General features: G+C 37.7%; 1 protein-coding gene across 3 annotated transcripts in view; it reads right to left on the minus strand.

Annotated features, from left to right (window-relative positions):
* LOC139131449 (FHF complex subunit HOOK-interacting protein 1A-like) overlaps positions 1-15,523 on the minus strand; it is a 42,487-nt gene extending 26,964 nt beyond the window's left edge. For all 3 annotated transcript variants that reach the window (XM_070697495.1, XM_070697496.1, XM_070697494.1), the window contains exons 1-3: positions 15,390-15,523; positions 5,624-6,408; positions 3,306-3,464 (exon numbers count right to left, since the gene is read on the minus strand). In XM_070697495.1, the coding sequence (XP_070553596.1) occupies positions 3,306-3,464; positions 5,624-6,394 (930 nt within the window). In that variant the 5' untranslated portion in view covers positions 6,395-6,408; positions 15,390-15,523. The remainder of the gene's footprint in view (positions 1-3,305; positions 3,465-5,623; positions 6,409-15,389) is intronic.
* Positions 15,524-15,900: the final 377 nt, after the last annotated feature.

Below are 15,900 nucleotides of genomic sequence, written 5' to 3' on the forward strand. Positions count from 1 at the left end.
GAGAGAAAGGTGACATATCATTACAGGGTCATGAAAACAAGTTTCCCTTAGAGGTTAAAGGTTACAGTTGACTATCAAAAAACAGACATGCTGTTGACTTGTTTGTGCTTGCCGCCTTTCTTTGTAACATGGTTACAGGTTAGATCTTTTCTACTTTACATACATTCTATACAATTCTGTCAACATGTAACACTCCTTGAATGGCACTCTTCAATTTGTCTATCAAATCAATCAAACTTAATGTATTGGCATATAAAGGGCTTCACACACTCCTATTTTCAGAGACTTGTGTGTAAACCAAGACAACCTCACAGTATTGGGATATTTAATCTTCAGTATCAATACAAAAACAAAAGGACTACAACTTTTTTCTACCTTTTATTAAAATATGATAGTGCAATGAATTTTTTCTGTCTCAGAGTTTTTCTAAATGGTGACATGTTTACCCTTGTCTCTGAATCTAAACTACTGACTACAGAGTCGGCAGTTTTATTTCCGACTGAAGACAAAGATCAAGAAACTGAATATTGAAATGGGTACCAAGTAGATGGATGTGTGTGTGGGGATCACAACCTTGTTACTTGTCTTACTGACACATGCTAGATGTTAGAAAGCATGACACTTGAGAAATCCTTGACCTGAAATGTAGATGACCCACTTGAAGTTTTCACCATAAAAGCCTTGACTTGAAAATTTACAGTAGTAGTACAGTGTACACACTACAACGGTTATCCCTACTTATGTGAGTTCAAATGTTTTCACAGAATTCAAACTATTAACAATTAAAGTATCATTGGTTGTGCTGTTGGCTGCATAATAATCTCTGAGGGGGTTTCAAACTCTCAGGAGCATGAACATGTTTATTCAGACATCAGCATGTTCTGTTTATATAAACATCTACAGCAGGGATATTTTACTTGCTATTTCCATAAATATAAATACACAATGTATATAATTCTTTTAATGTTATTCTTTTATCCACTCAAAACAGTTCTGACCACACCAAGGGTAAATGGATGTAATACAAACAATGACCCTCTGCCAAAATGTTGAGGATGTTTTTGCCAAAACAAGACATACAGACAGACCACTCTCTTTTACCAAACGGGGCATTCTGTACTGCAGCCACTGGAAAAGAGAGAATGGAATGCTGGCAAAAAAAGCTAGCCATCTGAAATACAAAGCAAGACTTCCAAATCTACTGTTAAGAAGCTTTAATTTGAGGGTAGCTGCCAGCAAGTCGAATACAGAAGTGTTAACATCGTAATGGGGCGTTGTTAAATAAAGGGGTGTTGCCTTCACACAGCATGTACATTTACACAATGTACCAGTATCTGGATATCTTGGTTTACATTGTGGGTAATGTGCGTACACACTGCAGTGGCATGACCCCTGCTATGACAGCTTTAACCCTTTCACCACCATGGTTTGTTCCAAATCCATTGTTTTCTATGGTAAAGTTGGACCTGTACACAGGGAACTGGGGGTGAAAGCTTTAAATGCATGGCTATAAATATTTGATTGATATGATAGGAAGAGTCTAACCTACTTTTCAATGGTTTGCTGTACAAACAGTCATGTTGCTTAAATTGCATGTAAACAGATGACAGGGTAACTTTATGACAAGAACTGAAATTTTCAGAATAGTTTTTGCACAAGGGGAACACAACCCTTTTTACATGAAACTTCCCATCTTGACCTTTAACAGTAATGCAAGACGGAGTTTCATGGTATGAATACTCTGTGATAACAATTCTCCCATGTGGTACAAAATATGAAAGACAGTTCCTGAAACCCCTATAGGGTTGAGCCCACATATGCACACACAATTGGGACTGAAAGCTTCAGCTCTTTTGTCCCTATTTCTCTTCACATAATGAAAGCCTGGTGCCAAAGGGTTACAACTCTTATGTTCAACATAATTAGAATGAGTGGAAAAAACTGTGATTTAAGTTTTAACTTTTACTTCAACGAGTCACAGGTAATTCAAACCATCCAAACGAAGGAGATAGGGTCGTCAAATTATTGTACCAAAGTGTGATACATCAGTGTTGAATCTAGGATCTTAGGATTGGGGGACATTTGGGCCCACTGCCTTAAATTTTGGGGGACATTTTCAAAATTTGGGGGACAATTTTTTGGCAGCAAATTTGCATATTAATCTGCATATTAAATTAGCATTTATTTAAAATAAGTCTATGAAGTCTTTGTACATCTATTCAAGAATATAATTGTTTTGAATAAAGTATCACAAATTCACTCACACTCATAGAAAAGATGCAGCACATTCTGTTAGTCTCAAGAGATAATTCTTCAGTATTATGCAAAAATACAATTGACAATTTCCCCACAGTGAGAAAAGTAAGTTCATTTGTCATTTCACAGCTCTCATTGATAGAGCAGGACTTTTTTTAATGACTAAGTAGTCTCGATCTCTGCAGCAGTAAGTTCCCATAGACATAAAAGGGTAACCTAGGGAGTCTAGAGTGATGACGCTTTGTCCTAAGCAAGTTTGGAAAATGGCCGACACCATGTGCTGCATCGAGGCAAAACAAACACAGCACAACGTCCCGACTCTGACAATGCAAGCCGTGCAAGTATTAGTAAATGCATTCTTACTGAAGAACTTGACATATGACCCGTCTGGTATAAGATCTGAATAGATATTCACTGTTGTTCTCGCTAGATCGAATTTCTTGGCAAGCCATGCATGCGTGACCGTGGCATAACGACTTTGACAAACAACATGAACCAAGCTACGTCTAGTATCTCGATCCATGTGGACACATGAAATGTTTCAGAAAATTTTGGAATTTGGTTTGATTTCCGCTTGATCAAGAACATGTTTTTCTTTTTGAATGGAATGGTGTGTTGGCTACATTTTTCAAAAACCTTTCTGTGTGAGAGTTAGTTTGAAATTACTCCCGTACGTGAATTTTTTTTCTCGTCACGGCTGTCAGTCAGTACATTCACAAACAAGTTTTATTGACAATGTAACAAACGCGAATGTCATTTCAAAACGGACGTGTGCTGCTGAAGTATTTATAAATGAAATCATTGGTAACATTCTAGCAAAATGTAGCAAATCATCACGCAAAGTGGTTACGTTTAACAATGAAAGAAAACACACGTTGACCTATTTACAGACCCCCCTCTTTGTGAGTGCGCCCAAAGTGACGCACTGGGTAGATTTCAGAGCGGGATTTTTTGCTGAAACGCGTCAATCCCGCGATGGCGCGCTCTAGATTCAACACTGATACATGTAGTTAGCTGTTACGATACAATGGTTTCCATAACATACTGACCTGAACAACAGCATTACAGAAATCCAGTGAATTCAGAAAAGCTCCCAGCGTTGGTATATTGTTTGCATCTTCCCGATTGAGTTGAAACCATGATGCATTATTACCAACGATGTCATGGGGTAAGGCTGAATATAAACCACTCAACCCTGTTGCAAGCACCTAGAAAAGCAGGGAAAGAAAAAGCTCAGTTTTAAATAGTTGTATTGGACAAGTTTACATGTATGTATATGCTCAGCTTTTGGCAGTTGGCTTGAAAAATCAGTAATTCAAAACAGGTTTTCCAGGTACAGTACCTCCATGTTCAAACTGAATCATGTCATGGTGGAGGTATCAATTACTGCAATCTTTACAGTATCTGATTTTCTGAAGATACAATGCAGCTTTCTACATTGATTTCTACATACATATGTATTTATACTTTAAATATGCAGGGTGAGAAGAACATAGGTATTAAGAATGCACATACAATTTTATTCTCAAATAATACTGCACAATGTATATGTTTATAAAATAGAGCAATATTTCTTGGATGTCTGAGTGGTATGTTATACTATAATCTATGGGCATTTCATCCATATGCAAATTGCGATCCATTGCATGTGTTCCAACCCTCTCTGTAGTGAGCTTTAATGGATATGTTGATCTGAATGTGTTACAGTACATGAAGAGATGTCTTTTGCTGAGAATGCAATATCTACGTGTACACTTTAAATTGTCGTCCTTTCAGTTTCCGAACAAAGAAATTGTTAATGCACTTCTTATGGGCTTGTACCCGTAGTGAGAATGAGTGCCTATTATGCATGAACATTTAAATCAACACTGCAACCACAAACACAACCAGCATTTTGTTTAGGTTTCATTTCATTTTACAGTCTGGTGTGCTGCGTGTCTGTGCTTAGCATACTGAACCATCAGACAGGGTACATCCATGTATACAACATCGAGATTTTGAACTTGACAATAGACGGCCAACTAGCTTACTACAGTTATATGTACTAACCCCCACAAAAAATGATAGACATTTGGCATAATGCCAATATCATCAACAACGTACATTGACTACGTTACACAATGTACTGTCTTTAGGTACTTGAATTCGTTGATAAAATACCTATTGTTCCATGTATGGCATTTGTGAACTTTGTATGAAGTAGAGCTACACATAGTCTTGAGCTGATTGCGATTATCTATCAATAATAGTTGTTGATTTACAAACTATTTTAAAACAAATGCATCTCATTTAAATGCTATCAATGTCATGACACTTTGATCGTGACAAACAGATTTACAGTCAAGTCTGAAAAATTATATTTGTTATGTCTGGTCAATGGTATGACAGCTTCATGTATGTATGCTTTTAATCTACGTTACAAGCAACCATACTGCGATAGAAACATGTGCAGAACATACGGAACATTTCTACATGCTGTGATTTGGTTATTTAATTGGTCAGAGTCTAACAGCTGTACACTAAATTGGAAGAAATGTCTCCTGTACCTACTGTAGTATCAATTTCATTGACAATGTTCACTTCACATGTACAGTTGAAGAAATAACATTGAAGTGAACAACCAGTTGGCTCAGTGAGCCGCACTGTATGGACAAATTACCCTCAATTTACACAAAGATGGTCTCTTTTCAGTTAGATCAAGTTGTCATGATAAAGTGTTGGGCTTCTATTATCTGACATTTCAGGAATTTTGGAATCACAGACACCAAAATTATCTGGAATGATGCCAAATTTCTATCACAGTGAGGTGATGCTAGCCATTTTGATGCATGGAATTTTGAATTCTTTTATATAAGACACTCTGGACAAAAAAAACTCATATCATAAAGTTAGGTTCAACACTGATTCAAGCAAGATTTGATTTTCATTTGTTTCTCAATAGCACAGCCACATCCCTAAATATCCCCAGTGTTTCTTTATAAGACAGAGAGAAATGCTTGCTAGTGTTACCCTCATACAACTGTGAACAAGAATATGACTTTTACAAGAGTAAATTAGAGATGTTTGTAGTCAGTTTCTTCTTCCTTACAAATGTTCCACTTGTTCCCCCTTTTTATTGGTAAATCTTTATGAATCACTGAGTTCTTAATAGTAAAGATCAGACTGATCATAAAATAGTTGGGTGAAAAGGGCAGAAAATAGCAAATTGAAACACTGTATATTCATTTGGTAATGAACTTTCCCACGTTTCATCAATCTGTTCACCCATATACCTGTAAACAGTTCACACATATACACTGCTGATAACAATTGTTTGGGCAAAACCATGGTGATGGAAGGGTTACTCTTACATCACGTATGTACTTACTGGACAGAAATTGGTACTGTCAGCGATGTATCTCCCAACCAACTCATTTCCTGAAGAAACAGACATGCACAGCAACAAAGCGTCCCGTGCCTGCTGGCCAATCGGCCCGTCCCGATGTAAATATGGTATCAAGAGTGAAAATATGAGGAACTTGGCCGGACCTTGGTCTGGACTGGCATGGAATAGGAATTCTAAGAGTGATGGATCTTGAGTCAGGCTAACACACAACTGATTCAACAAGAGAATCATGTGTGATTCCACTTGCTGGGTGCCAAAGTCCGACGCTGCCAGCAACAACCGCAGCAGCGGATTCAGAATGGCATGATGAGTCAGTATGCTCTGTCTTGATTGGCCTATCAACATTTCATAAATCTTTAGCTGCTCAAACTTGAGTTCATCCACGTATTGCCCGCTGCGACTGCTCCACAGGAACAACTTCTCCATGACTTTTTCCGTGACCACAAGCCTCAGAATAGGTCCCATGTCATTGTTCGAAGGTTTCTCTGCCACCAACAGTGCCATCATCTGCTCCACATAGTTCACAACCGTTTGAACTTCGTCGGCTGTGAGGTGTGTCCTATAGAACAGACTGTTAGTAGTGTTCTGTCTGTATATGATGCTCTGCACTTGTCTCCAGTGCATTTTGAACACTTCAAAGCAAGTTAGAGGATCCAGGTTTGACACATTGGGACGTTGTATTATTCGATCTTCTCGCTGTGGAAAAGTTACAAATTTCCCATCTGGGTGGTTGTTTTCGATGAACCAACTCATTTTGACTCAGACCTCTGAAATTAATAAGAAGATAGAATATTAAACTTCGAAAGACTATGAGAAATGTTAAACTTCAAGAGACTTTGACAGGGTTCTAAACAGGAGGATATTTAGATGCTGGTTTTTGTTCCATATAAAAAATGACAATCATGTGCATCAAGGATAAATCACTAGTTCGTCATTTTCTGGAACTGTAAGCACAATCTCTATCTGTGTCTGTCTAATTGTCATAATATAAAATTGTCACCAGAACTGCATCAGGGGCAAACTTCAATGAGAATTAATTGCCATATGTATGGTTTTAGCTTAATGCTGCTTTTTACTGATTTGGCAGATGAGGAAGCGACACAGTCCAGCACAAAAGTGTCAAAGTTCAGTTTAGCAGCACTGAAACAAACAGAAAGGTATACACAAACACATACTGTAATGACACAGAACGGAGCAATGTGTTGAAAATTGATGCAGAAAATGTGACAGGGAATTTCAAAATACTACATTAGTGTCAGTTACATGTTTATCTGTGACTTATTAGTTTCAAAGTGCACCATTTCGTATAACAGTCATTGAGAGTTCCTCCATCACGTTAGTCTTATGACCTCTGTGAGTGACAGCTGTACCTGACACAATGGCATTATTAATAATATCATGATAGAGTACATGTATGATCTGCATGATACTCAAGGTAAAAATTTATCCATTGGTAAACAATACTGGTGGGGGTTTTTTAAGATCAGAAACAAATCTTCAGAATTCAATGGGGCTTGACGCAAGGTCAAATCATCCACTAGCCCGAAGGACTAGTAGCAGTTCATTTTTAGTAGTCCTAAATGAAATCTACTAGTCCTGCTCAAGCAAAGCCAAATGTTGCTCTCATGTTGTAAAGAGGTGTATATGACCATTCTCATATTTTTTGTCGCAAAGGTTTTTAAACCCAATAACTAACTTTCATGCAAGACTAGCACATTTGCTTACTGCAAAATGTTTAACTTTGAATCATATATAAACCACAAAAATAACCTGAATGAAATGTCCTGTGTAGGAGGAGAGGTCATGAAAGTAGCCTATTACCATCAAGAATAAAATCAGACGTAGGAATGAATTTGTTGGAAATTCTTCATAGCTCAGGTAGTGCGCCATTAATTTGCAAAGAACATGTTTGTTCATAATGGGGACAGATTGTTTCTCCAGAACTGAAATTCATACAGCTATTCACAAATGTTCCTGTGGAGTGCCTTCATATTTTTGACATATATCACATTTTAAAATTGACCAGCTTGTGTGGAGGACCTCTCATTTTTTAATAATGGTTTGTGAAAAATTTTGTTTTTAATAGTAAAAATGTTGCATTTTACCATTTCATGTGCTTGTGTCTTTATGAGTTTTTGCCAGTTACTGGTAACAAAATGTGATTAGCACAAAAATAACCAATGACTCCCAGAAGTGATTGGATACAACAGTCTGATACACCCATTTCATACGTTGTTTTTTTCACTACTGTTTTAAGGTTCACTTCACTATTATTGCCCCAATAATTTACACTTTTCCACTAAAATGGCAAAACAATAAGGTGCTAGCACCAAGTTATTATCGGTGAGGAATTCCCTCACCTGTACAAGCAGTAGCAACTTGCCATAGCACTGTTTTGGCAAGCTAGATGGCTCTTTTTAAGATCAGCTTCAATCAAGCTAGGGGGTCTTGACTATATATGGAGGTCAGCATGTGGAGGCATTCTAAAGCAGGGTCAAGCTGGCTACGAAGGAGGTGTTGTTTGGGAATGCCCCTGAAGAAATCTTGAGAAAAAATCTTCTTTGAAAGGCAAGGATACAGTGTTTGAACAAAATTGTGGGGTTGCTCATGTTTTTAGGCGAAGTGATGAGCTTCAAGCAAAGCAAAATACACGACGTGCAGACAATTCCGTTTGATGCTCAGCATTGAGCCATGTTTCCCGGGACCATGTTACTATGGCTTGTACAGTACAATTTGATTCTCCGTAGCAGGTAAACTGTTTCATTTTAAGTTGGTGATCAATAAAGTTTGCTTCACTGTTTCACTGTCCAATTTGTTTGGGTAAAAGTTAGTTTATTTTTATATAAAATGATCGAGGCTTGGTTCATTCATGGAGGTAGTAGAGAAGGAGTCACAACTAGGCGGAGATCAAAGGGACCATGTGTTTTGCCGCTGTTTGCCTTACTAACTACTTCATTAGCACAAACGGGAATGCGAACACGTTATCTCGGATTTAGGAAACAAGATTAAGTTCGTTCGGGGTCGTTCGGGTGTTTCGGCCGTCCCTCGGCAGTTGACAGATCTTCAAACATGGCGTCACGTGTCCAAGCGTCGCATCGGGAAGTTCAAGTCGTTCCACTGATTTTGACGTACACAATGTTAAAGAGGTCGAGGAACAGATAATTGAGAAAGGCAGCTTTTGTATCCGCAAAGGCGCGGAGACTGTGTATGATGATAGCTTGCGATTACAAAAAAATGCCATACATCGTAGAGCAGCAATGCAGCATTGTAACACGCGAACTTTTTCCAAATCCAGTTCTTGGTTCTTGCCGTGTTTTATCATGTTGTACTGGCATTAATGATAAGGTTAAACAAGAAAGCATAGCTTTTAACTGCTGCGTCCATGACTTTAATGAATGGTCGCGATATAAAAACAACACGTACGATGCATTGAAACAAAGCGTCGAAGCGTTGCCTATGGCGTCGCGTCATAAAACACCCGGGAAACGCTACAAGTTTAACCCACGCTCACGGCAGTGCTGCAGTCCGCTGCACCATACTCAGTACATGATTGAAAAGTTCGTGATCAGAACTTTCATTCTAACAAGGAAAGGTTCCTGCGATCGAATGTAAAGTATATAAAAAACGGCGTTAAAATTACCAAGATTTTGAGAATGAAAAACTTAAATTCCGTGTAACTTCACTTTTCGTGGACGGAACGTGTCGGTCTTACACTCTAATAACGCACTTGACCCAAGCTACGCAAATACAGTCTTTGCGCATGTGTTATGACACTGTGGAGAAACTGAGTCGCATTAGCAAACTCAGGTTAATTTCACTCGGTTCGGTTGCGAAGGTAGCGTCGGCAACGCAGATGGCGGGAAAGGGGTGTTAAACAATGGACATAAAGGGATTAAACCAATGGTGCACAATAGTAATAAACGTAATTATCTCAGTTGTGACTCCTTCTCTACTACCTCCATGGTTCATTCTTATCGAATGAGTGGCCCGGCGTCCCATTAGTTTTGTAGCGATAAACTTTCCTGGACAACTACGGAACTTGAAAATTGCACTAGTCCGCAGGACTACCTCCGAAGACATTTTTACTAGTCCTCTTGAAAATTTACTAGCCTCGGGCTAGTGGGCTAGCGCTTATGTCGAGCCCTGTTCAATGGGACAAATTTCCAAAGAGTTTACAAATGAAGCAGGGCTTAATGATGAACAAGACAGAAATTTTGCTTTTGTAAATTGTAGGTCACTGACATCTGTGCAAAAAAACAAAACATGACCATAGTTTCAATGTACATGTATCCATATGCCAGATTCAATTTCAATATGTAATTTTAAATAACACACGTGGTCCCTGTGAGTAAACAATCGCATCTCACATAACAATTAGAATAACAATTAGAATAACAATACATTATCAAGCACCAAGACAGTTATTATTTGATGCAAAATATTCATGGCATCACCTTTTTTTTAAAAAGCAACAGTGTTGCTTCATTTTAGGGTCATACAATCATTCGAATTTGAATCCACAGTCTGGTGGCTCATAGAAATTTTGATGAGAGATTTTATGCATACACTCCATGGCGGTTTGGGTAGAATTTCAAGGTCAGTGTAATGTCCAGGGGTGGGCAAAGATCTGCATAAAGGCCACAGGCATAGTCTGCCGTCTGTGACCACGGTACAGTTTGTAACTCATTTGGTGACACTCTTTGTGGTCTGTTTTTCTTATCAATACAAATTTTATTTGCTACACTTTTAAGTAGTCTGCAGAAATAATGGAATAATGAAGTAAAAAATGTACAGAAAACGATCAATAGTTCTTAGCTTTTTAGGACTCTTGTACCACCACTTGGTGAATTAAATCAAAGGTGTTGGAGTTGGGAGGAATGACGATAAATGATAGCCTATAGCAAACATTTTCCCCAGACTTGGTTCTTTCCAAATAATTGTCAGTCAAGCATGTATACCAGACTGGTATTCACACAGCAGTCATGTCGATAAGAGACCACATCTGGTACCAACATACACAGTCTGGTGGATCATAGAGAGACTGTGCCACATACATTTAGAAACCACCTGCTACTTGCTGCTTTTATCTCAAATGGTTACAGTTTAAGTTGAATCAATGACATCTCCATATTTTCAGCTTCAGAATTGCCCCTATATTACCTTGGTTTTGTACAGGTCTTAGTTGAAATAATACATACATGTAATACCGCGGTATTTGAGCATACATGTGTATATGATCAGCCGTGTAGGAAAATATTAATCGCACAAAAATTGTATACACTGATTGTTTGATTCAGTACATACTTAACAAGTACTGTTCTTAATGTTGGTTGTTTGATGACATTCATTAATTATCAAAAATGCAATTGTCACTTTGAGAGCAATTACATGTAATTGTACATATGCTTGACAATGATTGCCTTTGACAGTCTGGTTTCTTTCAATTGTTCAATTTAATAAATCACAATCTTCATCATCCCTTGCTGTTACAAAAGTAAACTTCATATGTATACATTTTGATGTAATATTTATTTTACGATGACATTTGCAAACACATACACCCACAATGTCACATTGTAGCCATTCACAAGTGGCGCAGGCTACAATACATGTAATATCATAACACTAATTTTCATAATTTTTCAATAGTTGGCGTAAAGTAACCACTTTCCAACACAAAATGCATAAGTTCTATATAAAGTTTTCCATCAACATATTAGGTATATTAGTTCCTTTGTATCAACTATAATACCCGTGCTTATGCTATACTATGGGAGAAATTAAAACGTTATCAATTTTTAGTTGATAAATAACAGTCCGTGCCAGGACGTACTGAGCCGATAACAACTGTTAGTGTTAAATGGCTCTCTGTTGATCTAAATACTAACACACAAATGACTTCACGGTTTTACTGTTACTACTGGTACATCCCATAATTTTTTTTATAGAATGAATGGACCTGTATTTACATGTAGTATTATGGGGGTGAAACCATTCAATAATTGACAAAAATATTCCTCCTTAACTAGACTTCCTTAAGGCCCCCAAAAAAGGTTGTTTCTGGTCACCGCTCGCGTCATTTCAGAACCTTCACATCAGGTCTTTTTTTTTAAGAGTTTACATACTCATCAGTACAGCTATCCTTGATATCTCTGTTCGCATGTCCAAAAATGCTAAAATGAAAACGGAGTATTATGCAGCCTTTGATAACTGTTACATCAACAGTGCCAAAACAGCATTGTTCGGAATAAAATACAAAGAAAAAAAGAAAACCACGTCGCCGCATCACTTTTGCTGAATGTCAAGGACAATTTTTTTTTGGCCTAACTTCCATTTCTGTACTTCTCTACACCCATCTGTTTTACAGAAAATGTTGAAAGATTGAAGAATTTTGATGTGGCCAATGACCTTATGGCATATATTATCTCCGCTTTATGGTATCTGACCCTGGTTATATAAAGGTTGACATACCTCACAGTATCCTTGTCCCACCCACCTGTATGATTCATAATCAGACCGAAAAGACAAATATTGACGGGGGGATACCCATGAATATACTAGAAAGGGGAAAAAGGTACGAAAACCCACACATTTTTAGAACAATGCATGAATTTTTGGCCATGCATGGAAACAAGATAAATCGGATCCTACAGTCTCTGTGCTAAATTCCTTTCCATGTACGTCTGATGTGATGCCAGTTATATTAGTTGTTCACAGATGTTTGTACTGGTACATGTACATGTAGTTTGAAACTGCCAATTAATCAATGCATGCATGTAGATATTTTTAGTTTGGCAACTGTCAAACATATTTTATATATCTTATATTTTATATAGATGATATTTTACATCTTTATCTACATGTACATGCATTTCACATTCATCAAATTTATCCTTTCTTTGTGATTTCTGTTTCCTCTGAGCCATTAAAAATCAATTACTATGTGTGCTCATAGTCAGCAATACTGACTTGGAAAGTGTTACATATTTTCCATGCATGATAATGTACTCAACCAGGACCCTCAAGTCACTGGAAAATTATGAATTCATTAGGAAATCACCAATCATTGGCTGTCCTAGAGAGTTTCATTAATTTAAAACATAAAACATTGTCCTTGTACATCTTTGTGTCCGGTGGTATTAATTATCAATGACAACTCCATTAAGTTAATGACATCAGACTCATCAATATCAATTCAATCTACACGTAGCATTTCATTCAAGGTTCCCATTATTTTTACACGTATTGCGCTCCATCGTACACAGGAGGATATTTATCCCTGAGGTTGTACTGTACATCCTATTTAAAGCCTACACGGAGATGACTTTGATAAGATTGTCTTGAACAGTAAATGTACAGATGTAGAATTAAATGTACTTATTTCATGTAGCTTTACATCAGAAGCTTAGTTAGAACGAGGAAACAAAACACATTATGAGTAAAAAATCCCATGGGTTTGAATGCTTGTTCATTTGACGTCTTAGCTTCTGCACATTCTTCACTGAATACATGTAAATGATTTCATAAGAATTAATACAGGAATAAATTTACAGCTGTATCTATCATGCAAGTAAACTTGTTCTTCTTGGAGCATACAGTTGAAGGATATATCTAACATCCACAACCTTTGCTTGGCTGTCAGATTCAGTAGGACACTATACATTTGTGGTCAAGGACAAGCCACAGATTGCCCTTGAGTTAGCACAACTGGGTTTAAAGCTTCCCTTGACATTGCATTCTTGGTAAGAAAAGTATTTCCTAAAAATTTCTATGGACCACACTGTACTGTACATCCAACACTCTCCTTCTTTAGAACACATGCTATCACTGTGTTTGAAACCAACATAAATGTTTAGTTCAAGCCATCATTGATTCTTCACTACAAAAGCTATTACAAATGCACTCGGCCAGCTGCGACATAGTCTGATACCACAGACAAGATCTTAGATTAGTATTTGGATACAGTAACGAGGTGAATATTTACTACATCATCAAAATTTATATTCAAGCTTCGCCTAATCTTCTTTTCAAGTAATTGGAAATTTTATGGTCCTCATCACAATATTTTAGACGTAGGGACCTTACAACGACATACATATTGTCTATATTTCATGCTACTTTACTACTGCAATGAACTAATGTCAGATAACTCATCTCTCTAATACCGGTATATTTTTAATTGAAATGCACTGTAAATGTGATCTAAAAAGTTCTGTGTGGCCTCTTCTTACCAAAGTGTTTGTTCAAGTCTACCAAGCAAGATAAACTTACGATGCGAGTTACTCAACACTATTTCTCTACTCACTGATGCAGATATTATCTGCTGAGTTTGAGAAACTTAATGTATCTGCACATTACCAGTGTTCCAGGTTTTGAGAAATACCAAAAGCGAAAGCCATTGGAAATTGAGGCTCTGACTTTAATGTTATTTGACACATACCAGGGTTATTGTATTTGTAGTTGATTCCCACACAATTTGATTACCTTATCATTCATCAATAGAGTGAGTTTACAGAAGGGGATCGGAAGATCACAGGAAAAATTTGTGGTTTGTAGTAGTTTGTACTACTTCCTGCATGGTACTGTACATGTTTCATTGATCACAGTGAGCTCACAACTGCTGTTTCACTTCGAACATCCTTCCTTCTTCTGCTTCTTCTTTTCAGAAGGCTATATTGATGTACATACTGTTGTACAGATTATCCTTTGGTAGGGGAAACTGGTGAAATCCATATTCTTTTAGTATTATAGCATTGAAAAATAAATATAGCGACTCAAAACCACAGGCTTCGTTTGTTTATTAATGAGACCCATATGTGAGTCAGTCGGTGACCTTGAATTATTGGAATAGCCTTGTCTGCTGTAGCCTCCGATGACCTGTCAACAACACAATCCTCAGAGTCTGGGTAGGGTCAGGACAATGAGGTTTTTACCGCAGTGGTCAGGGTGATTGCCACTGTATGTATTTTATTCTTCAAAAACTTTTCAAAAATATTAAACCTAAACTAAAGTTGAACCTTTGTGAAGAAAAGCTACACTATAATAATTCATGGCATTTCAGCTGATGTGATTGCCTGAACGTGTTGAGTAGACTTTTAACGCCATAACATACAGGTAGAGACAGAATGACGTAAATACTAAATGCATTTATTTCAAGCCATGTAGTTCCGTATGTGGAGCATGGAGGGACACTTCTGTTCGAATGTACAAAGGCCATTCGCTCCCAGCTACTCCGTTTCTAGCTCCACGATTTCACAAAAACATGTTCTGTATCGACGACTGGCAATGGCATTAAACTTGTGTGTGGATGTGCCATAAAGTAACTGAAAACTACCTTTCATCGAAAAGTAAACGATCGGCTGACTTTCCCCCTGGAGCTGTGTCAAATTGGAAGCCGGCCAGTGTGTTTGGTGGCATACGGACTGGTGAAATTTAACGGACCCGGATTTGTCGAGTAATTTTTGGGGCATGCTTTCAGGGGCCCGAGTGGTTTAAGGAACGGCAAAGAGAATAAAAATAATGAGACCAGAACGTAAGTACAATCAATGTTGCCTGTCATGATTAACACGATCACACCTGCACCGGTATCCCCCGTATATTTAAAACAAGGAGTGACTCGATATCGCGCATAACCGCCTAGCACTTCGCAACGAGACGCTACGCCCAACTGGGGACAACACCTGCTAGAACTCTACGGCCTTGATATTTCATGTGCTAAATATTCAAATTAATTTGTAGCAGCACTCACCGTTTGCCACTGAGGTATGAAGCTGTCGCCGGGCTAAAGAATGACCGACATCGGCAATGAAGTCGAAGCAAACAATCTCCGCGATGTTTCCTATGACGCCATTTTGGATTTTTTCGGCATATACGGCTATCCCATCATCCTTTCGTTGTTGAATACCTACCCTGTGAGGGCGCTATTTCTCACGTTGCTTTTTATATAAAAAAATTAAACAATAAAATAAAAAATAAATCATGCATTCTCACTTTAGAAAACATTTATGTTTGTCGCTGAAATTGGAATTGCATCAACAGATAAAATATAGGAGGTGAAGAAAGTTACAATGTAGTTAACTTTAAATTAATGTGCTAGTAAGAATAATTTTAGAAAACAAATCAAATGCGCTGGAAATAAGTTTGCAAGAGGTGAAAATCATGAAGTCGAAGGTCAAATTGACCAAAAATGGAGTGAAATACTTACTCTCGTACATCATAATTCATCCGTAAAGGTTACCCTTCGATCTCCTGTGATACGA

Source organism: Ptychodera flava, chromosome 4 (assembly GCF_041260155.1).
Source record: "Ptychodera flava strain L36383 chromosome 4, AS_Pfla_20210202, whole genome shotgun sequence".
In the NCBI taxonomy this organism is placed as follows: Eukaryota; Metazoa; Hemichordata; class Enteropneusta; family Ptychoderidae; genus Ptychodera; species Ptychodera flava.